Raw genomic sequence first — 18697 nt, forward strand, 5'->3', positions numbered from 1 at the left:
TCCCGCCTCCCTATAGCAGAAGGGCTGCAAAAACATGTATATATACATAATTTGCATTTTAGGGTAGGGGCCACCCGACCCACACCGCCATTGGTGGCTACAGATTCCCTGCCGGCATCTGGCGATTGCCAAGTAACATTGACATGGGAGAGACCTATGTGTAAACATCGCAGGTCTCTCTCCTGCCAGTAGGAACATGCTGCTGTGTGCTATTCTGCACAGCAGAGAAATACACAGCAGCATGTTTCCCTAGTAAAACACACAGCACATGATGCATAACAGCACACAGTTAACCTTTTGATCGCTCCAAATGTTAAACAGATGTTAACCCCTTCCTGCTCAGTGTCATTAGCACAGTGTCAGTGCTTTTTATTAGCACTGATCACTGTATTAGTGTCACTGGGAATGTCAGTGGCAGTTAGTCAGTTACCACCCAGTGTCAGAATGCCTACCGCAGCCCCGCAGTCCCGCTAGTCACTGACCGCCGCCATTACTAGTATAAAAAAAAATAAAAATAACAATTTCAGTATATATACTGCCATTTGTAAATGTTATAACTTTCACGTACCAATTATTTTGTATTGGGGTTTTTTTGTAATAAAGACATGTAACTTTAAATTTTAAAATTTGATTTTTAACATTTTTTTACTGGATGTTTTATAGCAAAAAGTCAAAAGTATTGTGTTTTTTTTTAAATTGTCTGTATTTTTTTGTTTATAGCGCAAAAAATAAAAATCACACAGGTGATCAAATACCACTGAAAGAAAGCTTTATTTGTGGGAAAAAAGGACATTTCATTTATGTACAGTGTTGTATGACTGTGCAATTGTCAGATAAAGTAATGCAGTGCTGTACCGCAAAACATGGACTGGTCAGGGAAGTGGGATAAATCCTCTGGAGGACAAATGGTTAAGGGTGTGAATAAGGTTCAATATGGCAGTATTTTTAAGATGAAGAGAAGATGAAAAACACAGAGACAGAACCTTAAGAAGAAGGTTCAGAACTAACCCTTGAAATAATTATTTTATTAGATGAGTAGTTGATGCTTGGACAGACTTTCAGCAGAGGTGGTAGGTCAACAGTAAGTGATTTTAAAGATGCCTGGGACAAAGCTAGATCTATACCCAGACAAAAGGTGTAAAAAAAAAAAAAAAAAAAAGCAACAGACTCAATGGACCACTTGATCTTTTTCTGCCTTATTATGCTTTATACTGTAAATAGCGCCCACAATTTACACAGTGCTTTACATACTGTATATTCACATCAGTCCATTCAAGGAGCTTACAATCTAAGGTCCCTATTTTACATGCGTACATATACTACGGCCAATTTTTTACATCAGTCAAGTAACCTCAGCACGTCTTTAGTGCGAGGGAGGAGGCTCATGAAAGCACAGGGTGAACATGTAAACATTACACAGGTAGTGTCCTGATTTGTATTTGAACCGAGGGCTCAAGGCAAAACTGCTAACAACTAAGGTACTGTACTGTAACAGGAAATGGCAGAAAGAGATTGGATGAGGTAGGTCATCAGCACTGAGATATTAAATAAAAACAGTTTTTTAAGAAAAAAAAACATGACGATTGTTTATGATACACGAAGGCACTGCCTCATATTTTTAATCTGGGTACTGAAATCTGAACCCCGCAGGAAAAAAATGATTTATGGTCCTGCTTTTATTGTATGAAGAATAGAAGAGGGGAGCCTGTGTCACTCGAAGATGAAAAAAGCTTGTTTTAAAAAAGTGGTGAATAGCGGTGAGTGCGATGTCTTAGGGTGGGCTTGGACAGGTTGAAGTTGTTGGCTTGGGAGTAGAGCCTTTTCTTAATTTGCCCATTGGATGAGGAGAAGGATGGGTTTCCATATTCCAACGTTTCTGTTATCCTAATACTGTATGGTGAATGATAGTTGTTATGCTAGGACAAAATGTGTGTTACTGCCAGAATTGCCAGTTAAGATAATAAAAAAAAAAATGCTTGAAAAAAGAAAACTACTGCAGTCACCACATCTAAGGGCTGGAGAGCTGCAATATATTACATTTTTGTTCTTTGGTTTAGATGCACTGTTAATATCATTTTTAGTTAAAGTGGAGTTCCACTCAAAAGCAGAAGCTCCGCTTATTTGCCTCCTCCCCCCTCCACTGCCATATTTGCCACCTTTTGGGGGGGAGCAAATACCTGTTTTTGACAGGTACTCGCTCCCACTTCCGTCTCAGTTCACCGCGGCAAAGTGAGACGGAAGTTTGGTCCCCTCCTTCCTCCCGCAGTCTCCTGGGAACTTCCACAGGTCCCAGAAGACTGCCAGACCAATTAGGAAGCACAGCGCGACTCTCACATGCGCAGTGGGCACCAGGCTTTGAAGCCGCAGGCTATCACAGTCTGATGCCCACAGTAGAGATGCCGGCGCCGTGGAGGAGAGAAGGGGAGAAGGGACAGCATGGGTGAGAACATCACGGGATCCCGGGATAGGTAAGTGTAGCAGATTTTGTAGCTGCTGACTTTTAATAAACACAAAAATGGCTGGAACTTTGTTTTAATTGACACTGTATTTTAACACAGATACACATATATGATATTATATGCACAGCATAAGAACCAATTCTTGTCATCCTTACCAGATACGGAATCCACTAATTTCAGAACACCATTGGGTTTGTCAGTTGTGTATTCTTTAATCCAGATTTGGAGCTGGTCACTTTCACTACCACTGTGATAATAGAAGAATTCCAGACACTGATATGCCCTCTTAGGATAGAATAATCGGCTTTCAAGTATAGCATTGCTCCCAGTGTTGCCAGTGCTGGTGCTGAAGTGCATGAAGTAGCCTGTGTCTGATAATTTACCTGAATAAAAACAAATAAAATGAGCTCTAGCTCATATAATACACAGGCATACTAGAGGCATATGCAGTAGGGAATAGTGACACCATGACACCCACTCATCTGATCTAGTGACTGATCATTTTTGCTTAGTATTACACTCTAGCTGTCTTTTCTATTGACTAGGCCACTGGAAATTACCTTTTCCAAGGAATGTGTGATCAGAATTTGGACCATTTGAAATGTTAGAAATGCGCTCCCAATCAGAAGAATCACTTGTACTCTGCAACATGCCACAAATTACATCTCGTTCAAAGCTGCATGAATCCAGGAAAGTGAGAGACGATGCTGTGCAATAGAGAATTATAGTCATAAATTAGACAATTTGATTGACGTTCACCAAAATGCAGTATCACTTATTTGCAAATGGCACAATGGAAAAAAATCAGAGACAGTTGTGACTAAACAGGCGCGGTTTGATAACATTTGATTAAAAATTTTCATCCCTTTAAAGACCCTTCAGAAACAGAAAAATACTTGCTGAAAATGCACCAAAAGTGACACCAAATTCTGCTTTAAAAAAGTAAAAATAAGGTATAAAAATAAGTATGTATTCTTAACTCAAAAAAGCACCGTCCAATACTCTCAGCTTCCCAAAAATCTTCAAATTCCTTTTTTTGTTTCACAGCTGTGTTCCAACTCCCTGGTAGGGGGTGCCTACAAATATTCTCCATGGTCCCACTGTATGTAGGAACATAGTCATCCTCTATTTCTTACTCTCAAGATGGACTATGGACTATGGGATTTGTAGTGTGCATAGAGCAGAGCACATGACCACAACTAACATGTACTGCTCATTCCAAACAAATGGAATTAAGTGGGAAAAGGAGAGTTTCAAGGACTCATAGAGGGCATTACAAGAAAGCCAAAAAACACAGTAAGATGTAATTTCATGAAAATTAGATTTACAGGGTCATTAAGTAGTGGATATGTATGGAATATTTTTAGAGAGTAAGGATATCATTTATTGTCACTTTAATTTTATGTTGTGGGCTTACAACACATAGCATTTGTGTGAGCTGAGTGGTGTCATCACTCCCCAGTTTTCTTTAGCTAAACTTTTCAACTGCTTCCACTGTCTATAGCTCAAAAGCATAGGCACTAAATCATTTGTACAATGTAGTCCAAACATAGGAAGGCTATATAGACTCTTTGAGATAACACAACATAGATGACACAGGATGGCTCTGCGTTTCTGACAAGATCAACAGTTTACAAAACAGGTATAACACAGTTCTTTCAATAGTATATTTAAAAAACCAAAAGGGAGCAAATAAAGTTTATTGTTAAGGTTTAACCACTTCCCGTCCGGCCCATGTATATAAATGGCCGGACGGTGGCAGTGCAGGAGCGGGTGGCCTTTTATAAATGGCCTCCCTGCTCCCCGCTTGTGTGCGCTCCCTGGAAGTATGCATCACCGCGATCTGGTGCCCGCTGTGTCCTCCGGACACAGTGGAACGCCGCTCGTTGTACAGGACCTCTGTGTGAGATCCTGATCATGTGATCACTGATTGGCCAATCAGTGATCACATGAAGAGAGTTAGCAAGATGTCACTTCTGACATCATTGCTTACTACTTGTGAAATCTGTGAATGGTCACAGAGGTCACATGGTACAGGGCTATTCACAACAGCCTTGTACCATGTGACAAGCTGTGACCAATCACAGCTCACACAGTATTTCTCAATGGCTGCAAGAATGCAGCCAGAGAGAAAGAGAAATTATTGCTTTTACAGCCTTTATGGGTATAAAAGCAATCAGTGTAAAAAAAAAAAAATCTTCATCACCCCCCACAAGTAGTACAGTGTCACTATGGTGACACTGTACTGCTAGGGTGACAGTATGTGAAAAAAAACAAAAAAAATAACATAATAATATATACAAATAAAATAAAAATAAAAATTTTTTTTGAAAGATTATAGTTTTTGGTTATAAACTAATTTTGTTTTTTTTGTTTTTTTACCAAAAAGATAACTGAATACATTATGGCCAAGATTTATGAAGAAAGATTATTTATTTGCAAAATTTTATAAGAAAAACATTTTTCTTCAAAATTTGTGGACTTTTTCATTTATATAGCAAAAAAATAAAAATCCCAGTGGTGAATAAATACAACCAAAATAAAGTTTTATCTGTCTCAAAAAAATGCTAAAAAATGAATACGGGTACAGTGTTGCATGACCGCGCAATTGTCATTCAAAGCATGGTAGCGCTGAAAGCTGAAAATTGGCCTGGGCAGGAAGGGGTGAAAGTGTCTGGACTTGAAGTGGTTAAATACACTTTAAGTTGTAAAATTATAATATAGGTTATGCCTTGTTTTAGACGTAATGTAGCTTAGTAGCCAGTGGAGGGCACCAAAATCCATTTTAGCACAATATAACCTAAAGCAGCCGTCACTAAATGGCAGACCGCAGTTTGCGGATTGGCCCAGCAGCACTGCTGCCCAGACCGCCAGCCAGCCAGGCCGCAATGGCAGATCCGGCAACATGACATCATGTGTGCGCCCCGCCCCTTTCAGCTCTCTGTCTTTCCGACTCCTGCTCCCTCCTTGTACACAAGCGTCCAGCAAGGATCCCAGCACAGCTCCTGTCTGCCCTCAAGGTAGGGTATAGTATTACAGGGGCACTCTGATGGGCCCATTGAATGTTAAGGGGCACTCTGATGGACACAACATAGAATGTAACCATCAGAGTGCCCCTTAACATAACATGTGCCCATCAGAGTGCCCCTTAATATAAATGTGCCCATCAGAGTGCCCCTTAATATAAATGTGCCCATCAGAGTGTCCCTTAACATAAAAAGTGCTCATCAGCATGCCCCTTATTTTATGTTAAGGGGCATTCTGATGGGGACATTTATATTAAGGGGCACTCTGATGAGCACATTTAATGTTCAGGTGCACTCTGATGGCCACAACATAGAATGTGCCCATCAGAGTGCCCCTTAATATAAAATGTATCCATCAGAGTGCCCCTTAATATAAATGTGCTCCTCAGGGTGCCCCTTAACATAAAATATGCCCATCAGCATGTCCCTTATTTTATGTTAAGGGGCACTCTGATGAGCACATTTATATTAAGGGGCACTCTAATATATACATTTTATATTAAGGGGCACTCTGATGAGCACATTTTATGTTAAGGGGCATTCTGATGGATACATTTTATATTAAGGGGCACTCTGATGAGCACATTTTATGTTAGGGGGCACTCTGATGAGCACATTTTATGTTAAGGGGGCCCTCTGACGGGCCCCTTTTTTGTTAAGGGGACATAAATGAGCACATACTGTGGAAAGGGACACTCTGATGGGCACATGTGATGGAAAGGGGCACTCTGATGGAGAAATATGATAGAAAGTGGTACTTTGAGTGTAAGGAGGAACTCTGATGGGAATACCTGATGTAAGGTGGCAATGTGATGGGGATACTTGATGTAAAGGGGCACTCTGATGGGTACAACTGATGTAAAGGAGCGCTCTGAAGGGGGCACCTGATGTGATGGGAATACATGATGTAAAGTTGCACTCTGATGGCGTTACCTAATGTAAGGGGGCACGCTGATGGGCACACCCTATTCGGACCTCGGCCAGAAGAAAATTTTAGTGACCGGACCTCCTTGAATTTTAATTCAATACCCCTAACCTAAAGTTTCCAGAAATACCCTTTTCTGAATTGATGAAATGTAAACCACATTTTGCAAAGGGACCTAAAATTGTTTAATCAGATTATATGATAAACAAATTATATGTGTTTGTTTAGATAATCAGATCACATCTAATGAAAATCCAAAGCATGTAAGGGTAATCTTCAATATTTGAGGTTGGGCCAAAGAGGAAATTATTGCACATATCATAAAATATTGGTGTTTTCTATTTGGTTGTAGCATGAATATTATATCTAATATTTTTTCTTTGCAACCCTTTTGGAGCAGGCAAAAAAAAACTTTTTAAAATTAAATTGTATATTATTCTGATCATAATTTGGACTGAATTGAGTAAAACAGTAACTATGGTGTTTTCAAATATTCCATGCACAGTGATTAATTCTGATCTAATACATTGGAACAAAAAACACATTATGGTTATATGGTCTAAGAGGAACCAAAAAGCCCCCTCCCCCACCCACTTAATTAGTGACAAACACAGTACAGCTTTCTTAAAAGAAAAGTTCAATATTATAAAAAATATAAACAAAACACATTATTTTTTTCAAGTAAAACAAATGTGCATTTATTTATTTATTTTAAGGCACCTGTAAAGCATTGCACCCAGGCACCAGCAGACTGTCTGTAAACACCAAATAAAGGAGCGCTCCAAACACTGCGGAAGTCAATAGAGTCACAAGCCCAGGAATAATTAAAATCGAAATTCAGTTTAATGTTGGATTAAATAGCATGACATGTAGGAGTGCCCAGACTGATACATCACCAAGCCACTGGAGAGGAGAAACACATATTCCCAAAAGCTGGAGGATGACACATAATCCTGAATCTAACTGTAGGTTGCTCAGCCCAAGAGCCTCAGGACAATGGGAAGGGAGTATAGATGGCAGCCAGTGGGATCAATGGGATGGCATGTCCGCCAGAAGTCACGTGTCTGGTTATTATGTCATACACCTAGCGAAAGACCACCCAAACAAGGGCTGGTGAGGGTAAACTGGAAGCATAGGAGAGCACTCAAACCATGTCAAACCATGTCAAGCAGAGAAGCCAGTCAACATGATAACATGTTTCAGGGACTTGCCTCTTCCTCAGATCATATGTGCAGACTGTCTGTGTAGCTCTTTGCCCATACCTCCAATATTAGCAGGCAGTTACATCAGTCCAGGAGGAATCAAAAACTGTGAGGATGATCTCCTGTGCCCTAGTAGTTCATTGAGAACTTCAAGTCATCAACCACAAAGGCTGTCTGTACTTGTAGTTTATTCATTCATTGAACTCTATGGATGAATGACACGGCCATGTGGATGGCGCTGTGCTCTTTTCAAGTTGTGACAGCTGGTGTGCGGAGAAGATCCCTGGCCTTTTATCACAGGGAGGATGGGGATCGGGGGGAGAGCTTCTGGAGCAGGTACATGGTACATGTTCCACCCAAAAATGGCTGGAACATGTAACATATTCCCAAAGATGGACTTATCCTTTAAAACAGAAGGTATTTGCAAAGTTTGCTTCCAGCACAGAGCACAAAATGAGATTTGTTCTTCAAAGTATGTCCTTGACACCAACTTCCCATTCAAAAACACTGGTTTATAGCACAGATACAGCCTTATATTTTAAAGACATTTATTCCAAATTGCATACAGCTGTTTCATGGTTGGCCATCATTAGTGCTTCTACAGAAGTAGAACTAGAAACATTCTGGTGAGGTGCTTGATCTAATCTAACAAATTGATATATGCTGTATGGACATGATATATTTGTTTTCATTTAAAGACCTTAAAATCTTTCTTATCATTATCTTACCAATAAATGAGAAGTATGATCAAAGCTCTTTTGGCCCTACTTCTCCTGAGGGTCACAGAAATGCACTTAGTTCTGTACTCTTATGACCCAGATTCAGCCAACAGCGGCTGATATCACTGAGCCAGTCCAGACTCTGGAGGGATCCCAATTTTAATGTCAGGATCCACCCAGATGCCTGACCAGCAATTGGCTCAGCATCTCAGCCCTTCTATAAGCCTCTCTGAAACGCATTTATCTTTATAGCTAAGAGTCTAACTTACCTGACTTCAGGGTTAAGCTTCCACAACTGCCATTCCCCTGTCTATTCAGAGTACCCTTATTGACAATCGAGGTTCACCAAGTGGGTGAATCTTAGCCCTAAAGTCAGGAAAGTCATATTGTATTGCTAGAGAGGCAGAGAGGTAGTAGTTTAGGCTTAGTAAGAACTTACAGCAGTTGTACAATTTGTTTAACTTTAAGACATCACTTTCACCGAAATCCATTTGGTTGCCAATTATATTAATGTAGTCAGGATTCTTAGGTATGACTGTTGACTCATTACTAATCTGAAAAGAAGTTTTGCTGTAATGCATTAAAGAGGTGTAATCATAAGGAACATTTAGAAAGCTCAAGGTTTTATCATCATAGGCTTCAAAATTATGTCCTTTGCCTAAAAAAAATAAAAAAAAAATATGAATGATGAATATGGATTTATCAGTAGCACCTGAGCATTGTGTTTGACAGGTAAAACACAGTTAAATAGAAATGATAATAAATTAATGTAAAGTATGGGTGTCTGAGAGATTTTTTTTATACATAAATGTGGCATTTCAGCTTAAATGCTTGTTCCCAGAAAATGTAATATAATGTAATATAAAAATAATGGACGAAAAATGAGAATACCTCATACAGTACTTCTAGAATGGGGAAAGCATCGAGAATAGGGAAAGAGAATAGGAAAAACAGGTATTCACAAAGGGTTGTGTGTGTGGAGGGTGCTACTATTTATGTGTAATTGTGCTTAAGTATCTGTATCCCAAATTTAAAGATTTAGAAAAAGAAAAATTGGAAGTGGAAATAAACCAGCTACATAATAATTTGAGTATTTTTATAGACCAATTATAATGCTGCTGTGCTTGATCTTGATCACCTTAGTTAAGTCTGAGCTCTTGGCTCTATGGAGAGAATCTTTAGGACAGCAGCTTTTTGCATGCAAAATCAACTGATACAATGTCAATTATCCTGGTAGAAATTACTTGAGGTGCAGCAAGCTTATATTTTAGTGCTTTTTTTGTATTTCTGTTTACAAGCTTCCTACAATATTGCATTCTGGAAATACTGTTTGTGATTTTTTCACTGATGATGGAAGCACAATTTAGTTGGTTGTAGCAGGCAATTTGAAACCTTACCTGTGGTATGAACACTAGCTACCTGGGCTATCTAACCCAAGAGACAATGAAGGAGAGGCTGCTGCCCTTACAATACATGTATCTATATTAAATGTAATATCAGTTTACCAGGTTGGATATTTTTCCACACAATAGTTACATAGTCGTTACGGTCAGATCGTGATTGCTCATGATAAAAACCCAAAGCATGAAGGAACTCGTGTTGAACTACTTCAATAGTATCACATCCTGATCCAATAGAAAGTGGTTGTTTTCCCCAGTGCTGGTTTCCAATGTATGAATAGCATCTAAAATAGATAATAATAGTTACTCTAATGTATGGCTTTTATTTACTGGAAATCAAACAGGAAAGCATTCCATGCAAAATACTTATGTCTTACAAAAACTTCATTTTCATATGATTTTTCATTGCCAGGTATTTTTTTTGTAAATAAAGAAATACCAACACAGACTTACTGTTCATTGTAACCCATTTCTGACTTTAAGGGAAAGTATGATGGGATGGATCATTGAAATCCTAATAATTCCTCATTTTAATAGGTTTTTAAATTAATGTTTAGTTTATGTTTTTATAGGGTTTTTTATGAATACAATCTTTATTTTACAAATACATGACATACACAGACACAGGGTTCCCAGAACACAATGGGTTAGCTAAAGAGACAGCACAACATTAGTAGACTGCCCCAAGACTCACTTTGTCTGACTGAATTCTAGGAAAGATCCTTATGATAAAAAAAAATGAGTCACTGCATGTATATGTAAATTTCAGCTTGAGCTTCTGAGCTGTGTAAACAGCGGTCTTTTCCAACAAAGAAGCTAAAATAGCTTCGTGCTGGGATTTGCACTGTGTCTGAACGCCTGTGTGAATGCAGCCTGAATGTAGGAGACTCCATAGAGTCTCCATAGAGCATGTTGTCATTTGTGAAGAAAAGACAATTTTGTGTTTGCTGCTGGGAGCATATTTGTTGCCCTCTTAAAGAATAAATCCTGTTTCTGTGTATTATACAGCTGCACTGGTGATCCCTGCCCCCCACCTCCTACTACACTTGATACTAAATTTTTCCAGGATTTACTAGGGAGTCCAGTCTTGGAAACACCAGGGCTTTCACTAGACACACTTGCACTGTAAAATAGAAAATAAAGTAAATGCAAGATAAAAGCCTGGAAGAAGTGCAAATAGAAGCAAATGCACTGGTAGCTGATTCGAACAATTGGAAATCTTAGAATTGTACATAAAACATTTTATCAAGTTTTGGAAAATCCTGCAATACAGTGTTTAAGCTTTTGGTTCTGTTGGCATGTGGAAAGTTTATATGATGTAAAGGAAGTCTTTACATGTGGAAGTGACTAGGGATAAGCAAATCTGTCTGGGTTTGAGTCTCAGTTTGGCGAATATTGTTCAAAGTTTGCAAACTTTAAAATGATAAATTTCTATTCAGTTATTACCATTTATAGTTGTTGTGAAACAAAAGGCACAGGAAGCCAGGCACTGCCAACTAGGACAGTTATCAATATCAAACTTTTTTTTAAATTCTCCTTACATGGAATTGTCAGCTCTACTAATAGTTCCAATACACACTGACAATAACACTGCTGTGAGCCCTCATATAGAAAGGGCTTTGGGTTATCCATTGCTTCAAAATATTACCACTTGTAACTTAGCTGATCTGGAGAAAAAAGGCCATTCACTGCAATATAGGTTGTTCTTTATTTCTGATATTAACCTGCAATATTTTTGGGCAAAGGTACATGCTTTTTGCACTTCGTTAATCCCAGGGATTCACCACAAACCCATGGTAGCGGCAAACCTGACCCTCATCCCTAGCATAGACATAACAATATGAGAAGCAGCACTAGCTACAAGGCCTATGACTCTGGGAGCCAAGTTATATTATTAATTCTAGAATGCTCTTCCATTTATTGCACCAACTGGAGCAACATTATAGTGTATGTCTTTTATGATATACATTTATGCACTGACAAGTGTATTTAGTTGTGTGAAGTGTTGATGTGTATGGTGTCAACTGTATAGTGCTGGCTGTTGCGCTCAAAGCCCATTGTGTATAAGATCTGTTCAGATTCTTAAACTGCTGAAGGTGCCTGTCCTCTAAGGGAGCCCATCTTGCTCCAGTAACAAGATAAAACAAGCTAGGGCCACACACTGTAAACGTTGATTGTTGTCCTGTAATAGGAATCCCGATTTCAGCTCAGTCCCCTCCTGTTGACCACAACCCCCTGATATGTTTCACCTCATTGAGCTTAGAGCCTCGATGACTGTGCCCAATCAGGGGGAAACACATCAGTGGGTTGTGGCCAATGAGAAGGGACTGAGCTGAAGCTGGGATTCCTATTACAGGACAATGGTCAACATTTACAGTGTGTGGCCCTATCCTGTCTTCAGGGCTGCTATTAAAAACCACGGGGCCCCATACAGCCAATCTGACAGGGCCCCCCAAAGTAAACAAGGTTTACTATGCTTCAATTATGAATGAACACAGCGAGCTATTGGTACCGATCATTCATTGTGTTCATTCAGGAAGGTCAGGGGCTGGTAAATGTAAGGAGGGAAGCTGAAAGCACTGCAGGGATGGAGGCATACAGAGGGGCCTGGGCAGCAGGGGGAAATGCATGGTGCACAAGGAGGGTGATGGGTGAGGTGGGGTGGCAATTACTTGAAATCATCCTCTGTAACGCTCTCTCTGCAGCAGCTGAAAGCCATCCGGAGGGAGAGGAGGAAAAGCCAGCTCTCGTCTGTTGCAGAGAGAGCCATACAGGGGATCGGTTCCAGTAATCACCCTCCCTACCTACATCCAATTCACCCAGCTGCCTGGTTCCCCTTGCTGGCTTGTGCCCCGTACAGGAGGACTGGTGTTACCCCCTTATCCATGGCCCTGCCTGTCTTATCAGTGTGTGCATTGTCTCAGTTAATAAATGGATAAGTGTGTTAAAATATTCCTGGTCTAGAGGAGTTCAGCTATTCCTCTGGCATATATAAACAAAGCATATCTTTTTGTTTCTATGTTTATTACTTACCCACTATCTTTAAATACGGAAATATAGTTCTTTTCTCCAGCCCATGGCTTAAAATCAATGCATGTTTTCAGCCTGTAGCGTTCAAATGCTTGCAGTATAATACCCTTGGCATTAATTTCTTTAATGAAAAAATACACACAGATGGTTATAGTCACTGCTATGTATCAGACCATCAATGCAAATAAAGGTAATGTTGAGATGTAATATTATTATCTATAATGGTACAGAAATAGTATCAACATTGTTATTTAACTTTCCTTTTTTAAAGGTAATCTATAGTCAAGGCTAAATGCAAGGGGTTAACTTTGTGTAAAGGTTAAAGCATTATTAAAATCAAATACAAACATTTTATACTTTGCAGCTTTCCACTCCTTAAATGTGGTGGCTGCATTTGTTTTCTTTTTTAATTTCTTTATTTTCACCTAGTGATCTGGTCAGTAATACACTCCTGTCTTAGGACACAGTATATTCGCTCCACTGGAGAGGCAATGGAGACACCTTTAGAGAGCAGCATTGTCAGTCTGGGGAAACAGTAGGGTTGGGTACACTACAAATTTCGATTGACTTGGCTAACAAATTAAAGCTGAACTCCAGCTAACACTTTTTAAGCAATTACAGCAACATTTGTTTTTCTTCTGGGATAAAGCTTTTATAAAAAAGACAAAAAGTTAACCATTGTTAGCACCCCTGTCAGTATTATATGGTTTGACCCAACCCTCTAACTGTCACTTTTGATGAATGGCTTGGTCTGTTAAACAGGTTTGCTGGCTACATCAACACATGAAAATGTGTGAAAAAGGCCTAAAAATAGGAAACAGATGCAGCCACCACCTAGATATTAATAATCTGCAATATATTACATTTTTGTTTTTGGGTTTAAAACAGCTTTAAACCGTGGGGGTACCATGGGGTTATTAGGTTAAGTGTTAAGGTTCAAACATTAAGGGTTCTTTTTTTGGGACTAGAAAAAGGGTCAACTTTAATTACTTGGGGAAGGTTATCTGCTAGTTTTACTGCTTGGTTATGTACTAAGGTGCAAGCTAATGGAGGGTTACATGGTAGTGGAGTTTAAGTGTGAGTGATAGGTTTTACTTGTGAGGGCAGCTTGTTTATGCCCGGTAAATTTGTTTTCTTTTGGTAGATGTCATATTTACATGGCAAGGCAAGGTACTATCTGTGCTGGATGAGCCCAGGGTGAGCAAGAGCTGTGTGTTACACCTAATTATTGCAGCATTTACTAATAGACTTTCCATGTGACAATGACATTACATTAAGTAATTTCTCCTTTTGGTGAAACTTAAATCAATCCAGTAAAAATGATTTTTTTTTAATTCTGAACTGTGAGGTCAATTTACTAAGAGATGGATGAAATGTAAGCAGAATTAATACTTTAATACATACCTAGATTGTCCTCTAGGTAGTATGGGATTGTCTGTGGCCACCTGTAGTTATCACCAATTATTGCATTTCTTGTATTTTTCTATTGAAAGAAAGTATGACATTATGGGCCATACCAATATTTTTTAATAATACAAGCACAACAATAATAAAGTACCACCAATCAATTTCCTAGCACACTCCTTTACAGCTGCTTTGTGCATTTATGTATCTATTTAAGAACCTCTAAGCAGTGCTGCCCACACTATATTTTATTTAAAAAAAAAAAAAAGAAGGGCACTGTCATTGAAGGATGTACACATTGTGTGAAGCAATTCTGTTGCTAAAATAAATTTGTAATAAAGGTCTCCCTGCTCACCTCTCCTGTTGATTAGCTACAAGCGCTGATTGATGGAAAAATTTCTAATATGTCCCTGACTTCTTATGAACAGGGTAGCCCACACACTGATTGAAATTAGCCTGGACTCATGTGAACCAGCCAAATTTCGATTAGTGTATGGCCATCTTGAAAGGTTACTCCACTTTTTTTTTTTTTTTTAAATATAGCAAATACAAAAATAATAATATTACTTATACAATTGCTATGCAAACCATATTGTAATTTAATGTTATTAAGTTACTTTTCCTTTTCAATGTTCAGATTTGTAATGTTCTGTAGAATTCAATGCAATATGGTGACCTGGAGGTGTTCTGTACACAGTTGAAGTACAGAATTTCACCAGAAATGTCACTGTCAAATATGATTGGCTCACTAATTTTCAAGGAAGTCTGCACTAAGATACAGTTCAGATTTTAGGCATCTTCTGCAACACAAAATCTAGTTTTAGTGAGATACTTCCAGAGGGATAATTACTACAGGAATATGGATGCTGCAACTTTCCTCATTAGAAGACTGCAAGTGCATCGACTGATTAATAGTGAAAAAGTAATTTCCAATCTGATATGCTATGCAGAAGGAAAACAACCTTTTCTTCAGAGGTGAAACAAGTAGGGATCTGCCACAAATCCTTGAAACGCACATTGATCATCCAGATGGGATATCATGTTACACATTTATTGCTGTTTTTTTGCCTTTAAATAATTTTTGCCTTCCTCACTCTGTAGCTAGGGGATGCTCTATGTAGTTAGTCCCACCCTTCTTCTTCCTCATGCTTTAGTCTCCATGCATCACATGTGCTGGATTCCATTGGAGCTAGAGACACTATGATTTTTGACCTATCATTCATTTGTTATGATCTGCACAAGTTTTGGATTGAAGCTTCGTATGATCTACAGGATGTCATTTGGATCAAGTCACTGTCCGCCAACCTACTGAGACTGTAAGTTAAGCTATATAACCACAAATGGATCAGTTATAGAGATCACACTTCAGTGCTTAGATTGTGAAAGCAGAACAGGGGATTGTTTTTTTCTCAACAAAAATGAAGTTACTCTTTAAGTACTGAAACTATTGGTTCTGCATGACAGTCAGGGAACTAGCATTTTCATAAAAAGATGTTGACAAATAGTAGCCCCCATACTTATATTGGTTGGCAACACTGTATTTTATTAAAATGATATTCATTATTATTTAACATAACTGGAAGTCAATTGCTTTTATAAAATTTCACAATGGGACAATATCTATTGCACAAATATCTGCAAAGATCAAGAACTCTAACCTTATCAATTTTAATGTCGCCTTCAAACAAGTCCAAGCCAGCCGCTGAAAGACAAAATTCCAGATATGTATAGTGCATGTGTATATTTCTTTAAACACAACATAAGCTTGAAGAAAATAAATATGTAAAAGAGCAGCATGTCTCTGGTGTGCAAAATGTAAAGCCCTGAAAGTACTGGATACTGATTTAATTGTCAGAGGCATGTTACTACATGTTACTCCATTGGTGAACTGCTACATGTAGAAGTACTCTTTTCTTAGGGAACATACTGTATCATGAGAAAGCTGAGTCTGCCTGCTTGACATCTGCAGGGCGCTGGGAAGTGACACTGAGCCTGTGGTTTGTAAATTTCCTGGATCATACAGAGCTGTTCTAAGACACTCTGCAGCATGGCAATGGCAGTTCCCCTTAAACCCCACATTAAAGTTCATTCACCAATCCTCATGATGCCTGTAGTACCCTCTAACCCAACTCAGTTCCAAGGGTCACTGACCTACCTGAGAAGTCCCCATATTTCTATTCCCACTGACACAGATGCCAGTTATCACTGATGGTCAATTTTAGGGCAATTTTTTGCCAAACACTAAAATACTGATGGCAGGGAATTTTTAATCCCATTGATAAATGCCACTATGTCATTCTTCCTCTCACTGACCTCCACTGCCAGGGCATTCTTCCTTCTACTGACTATTGTCACCAGGGTGTTTTTCTTCTCACAGGTCACTAACACATATGCTCTTTTACACAACACCAATGTCTTACCATTATTTTAACCACCAAGGCCAGGGCATTTTTCCACACAATTTCCACTGATTCCAGTGTATTTTTTTCTTCCACTGACACCAAGGCATTCTTCTTCCTATTGACCACCAACGCAGTGGCATTTTTTCTTAAACTAACACTAGGACATTTTTTTTTTCATTTTTTCATGACATTTCTCAGTTGCACTGATGATATACTGTACTTTTGCTCCCACTGGCAATTTTTCCCACTGGCCGCTCCCTTTCTACCTTTTCTCTTGGTTAAGAATATGAACTATAACTGTATGTTATGCTGTCACCGGTGACTCTGCCCCTTTGTTTATTTACCGTTGGTGGGAACTCGGCATGTCAGAAGCTGGGAGGCAAGCAACAAGTGCGAAGCTCTTCTTTAAACTTTTTTTGGGGGCAGCGGCATTCATTGTGATTAATGCTTGATTTACTCTCGGGGACATTGTTTTATTTTATTTTTTAATAAAGTACTTGTCAAAAACTGTCTCTGTGTTTTAATTTATTTTTGACACTTTTTTGGTAAATGAGTAGGGGTACAATGTACTCCGTATTCATTCACATGGGTGGGCAGGATCTAAGGGCCACCTTGTTAAAGGGGGCTTCCAGATTCTAATAAGTCCCCCATTGGAAGACCCCCACAACCACCACCCAGGGTTGTGGGGAAGAGAACCTTGTTCCTATCAACATGGGGACAAAGCACCCCCTCATGTTGAGGCCATGTGGCCTGGTATAGTTCAGAAAGGGGGGGGCGCTCATTTGTCCCCCCCACTTTCCTGACCTGCCGTGCTGCATGCTCGAATAAGGGTCTGGTATGGATTTTGGGGGGACCCTACATCATTTTTTTTAAATTTTGGTGTGGGGTTCCCCTTAAAATCCACACCACACCAGAAGGTCCTGGTACAGATTTGAGAGGGCTCCCATGTTGTTTTTTTTTTAATGTCGGCATTGTTTCTTTATATTCTGCTGTCAGTGGGTAATCCTGCTGACAGCAGATGAGTCATGGTTGTTAAGGGCTCCTCGGCTGGAAGGCTGCCCTGCTCCTTAACCAGCTATTCTTCAAAATTAATTTAAATGGATTCAATATTTTCAATTCTAATTTGATTTGAATACTTCAAATCCATTGGAGACATTTTGAGTCCAATTGAAAATGAATAAACGAAACAAATTTCATTACAAATGCAGCAAAACTAAATTGTGCTCATGTGCAAAATATGTTGTCACCCTTGCAGCTATGTTTATAATTGTGATTTAATTGGAACCTGTGAACCTCTCAGAAATAAGCTTCCTTTGCAGAGTTTATTTTAAAGATGCTCATCTTTATTTTAAAGTGTATCTAAACCCAAAACCAAAATTGTATTATTTTGCAGCTTGTCAATTTTTAGATGTGGTGGCTGCATTAGTTTCTTGTTGTTTTCCTTAATTATCACCATGTAATCAGTCTTCACTAGTGGTAAACTTGTTCCAGGATCAGAATTCATAGATAGTGAAGGTGAAAGTTCCAGGAACTATCACCTTTGAAAACAAGTCAGAAATTGCAGCCCTATATTTTTCCTACTCGCAGGTTCCCTTTAATTACTTTAACCTCCTAACCACGGGCAGACTAACCATTTGGAAACTCGGGCACTGCCCGAGGGCCCAGGGTCAGTAGGGGGCCCCATGAGATGACCCTGGTACCTTTTTCATAGGCTTTTTTGAGTTTGGACAAGGACACAGGGGCCCCTTGATCCCCTATTGCCCGGGGGCCCCATGAGTTGTCAGTCCGCCCCTGCTCCTAACTTGTTCAACATTATTTTGTCCAACTTCTGTTTAGGTTGCTATTTACACTAAATGGGAATAGTAAAACCTTACCTTGATTTATGTCAATAATATCCATATATTTTGGAAGCTTAATGGTGTTACCTGTGTAGAGAAAAAAACGTGTGAATTGTACAACAAACAGTATATACAGTAGGTGTATACACGAAAAAATGAACTGTATTACATTTGTACAGTTGCAGCCAATGTTGATGAGTACTGGCAGTACCCAGTACAGTTATTAACTTCTTCATACATCTCTGAAATGAACATGGCGCTCTTCGGTGTATCCTGTTTACACTATACTGTA

At 39.1% G+C, this 18697-nt stretch overlaps 1 protein-coding gene across 1 annotated transcript in view; it reads right to left on the reverse strand.

Annotated features, from left to right (window-relative positions):
- Nucleotides 1–18466, reverse strand: part of LOC149461414 (meprin A subunit beta-like) — a 37658-nt gene extending 19192 nt beyond the window's left edge. The window contains exons 1-8 of the mRNA XM_089678364.1: nt 18442–18466; nt 15824–15867; nt 14166–14244; nt 12765–12882; nt 9837–10015; nt 8771–8989; nt 3020–3166; nt 2615–2830 (exon numbers count right to left, since the gene is read on the reverse strand). Coding sequence (XP_089534490.1) covers nt 2615–2830; nt 3020–3166; nt 8771–8989; nt 9837–10015; nt 12765–12882; nt 14166–14244; nt 15824–15867; nt 18442–18466 — 1027 coding nt within the window. The remainder of the gene's footprint in view (nt 1–2614; nt 2831–3019; nt 3167–8770; nt 8990–9836; nt 10016–12764; nt 12883–14165; nt 14245–15823; nt 15868–18441) is intronic.
- Nucleotides 18467–18697: the final 231 nt, after the last annotated feature.

The sequence above is a fragment of the Staurois parvus genome, unplaced genomic scaffold (genome assembly GCF_062004578.1).
Source record: "Staurois parvus isolate SC_StPar_1 unplaced genomic scaffold, SC_StPar_1.0 ptg000203l, whole genome shotgun sequence".
NCBI classification, from domain to species: Eukaryota; Metazoa; Chordata; class Amphibia; order Anura; family Ranidae; genus Staurois; species Staurois parvus.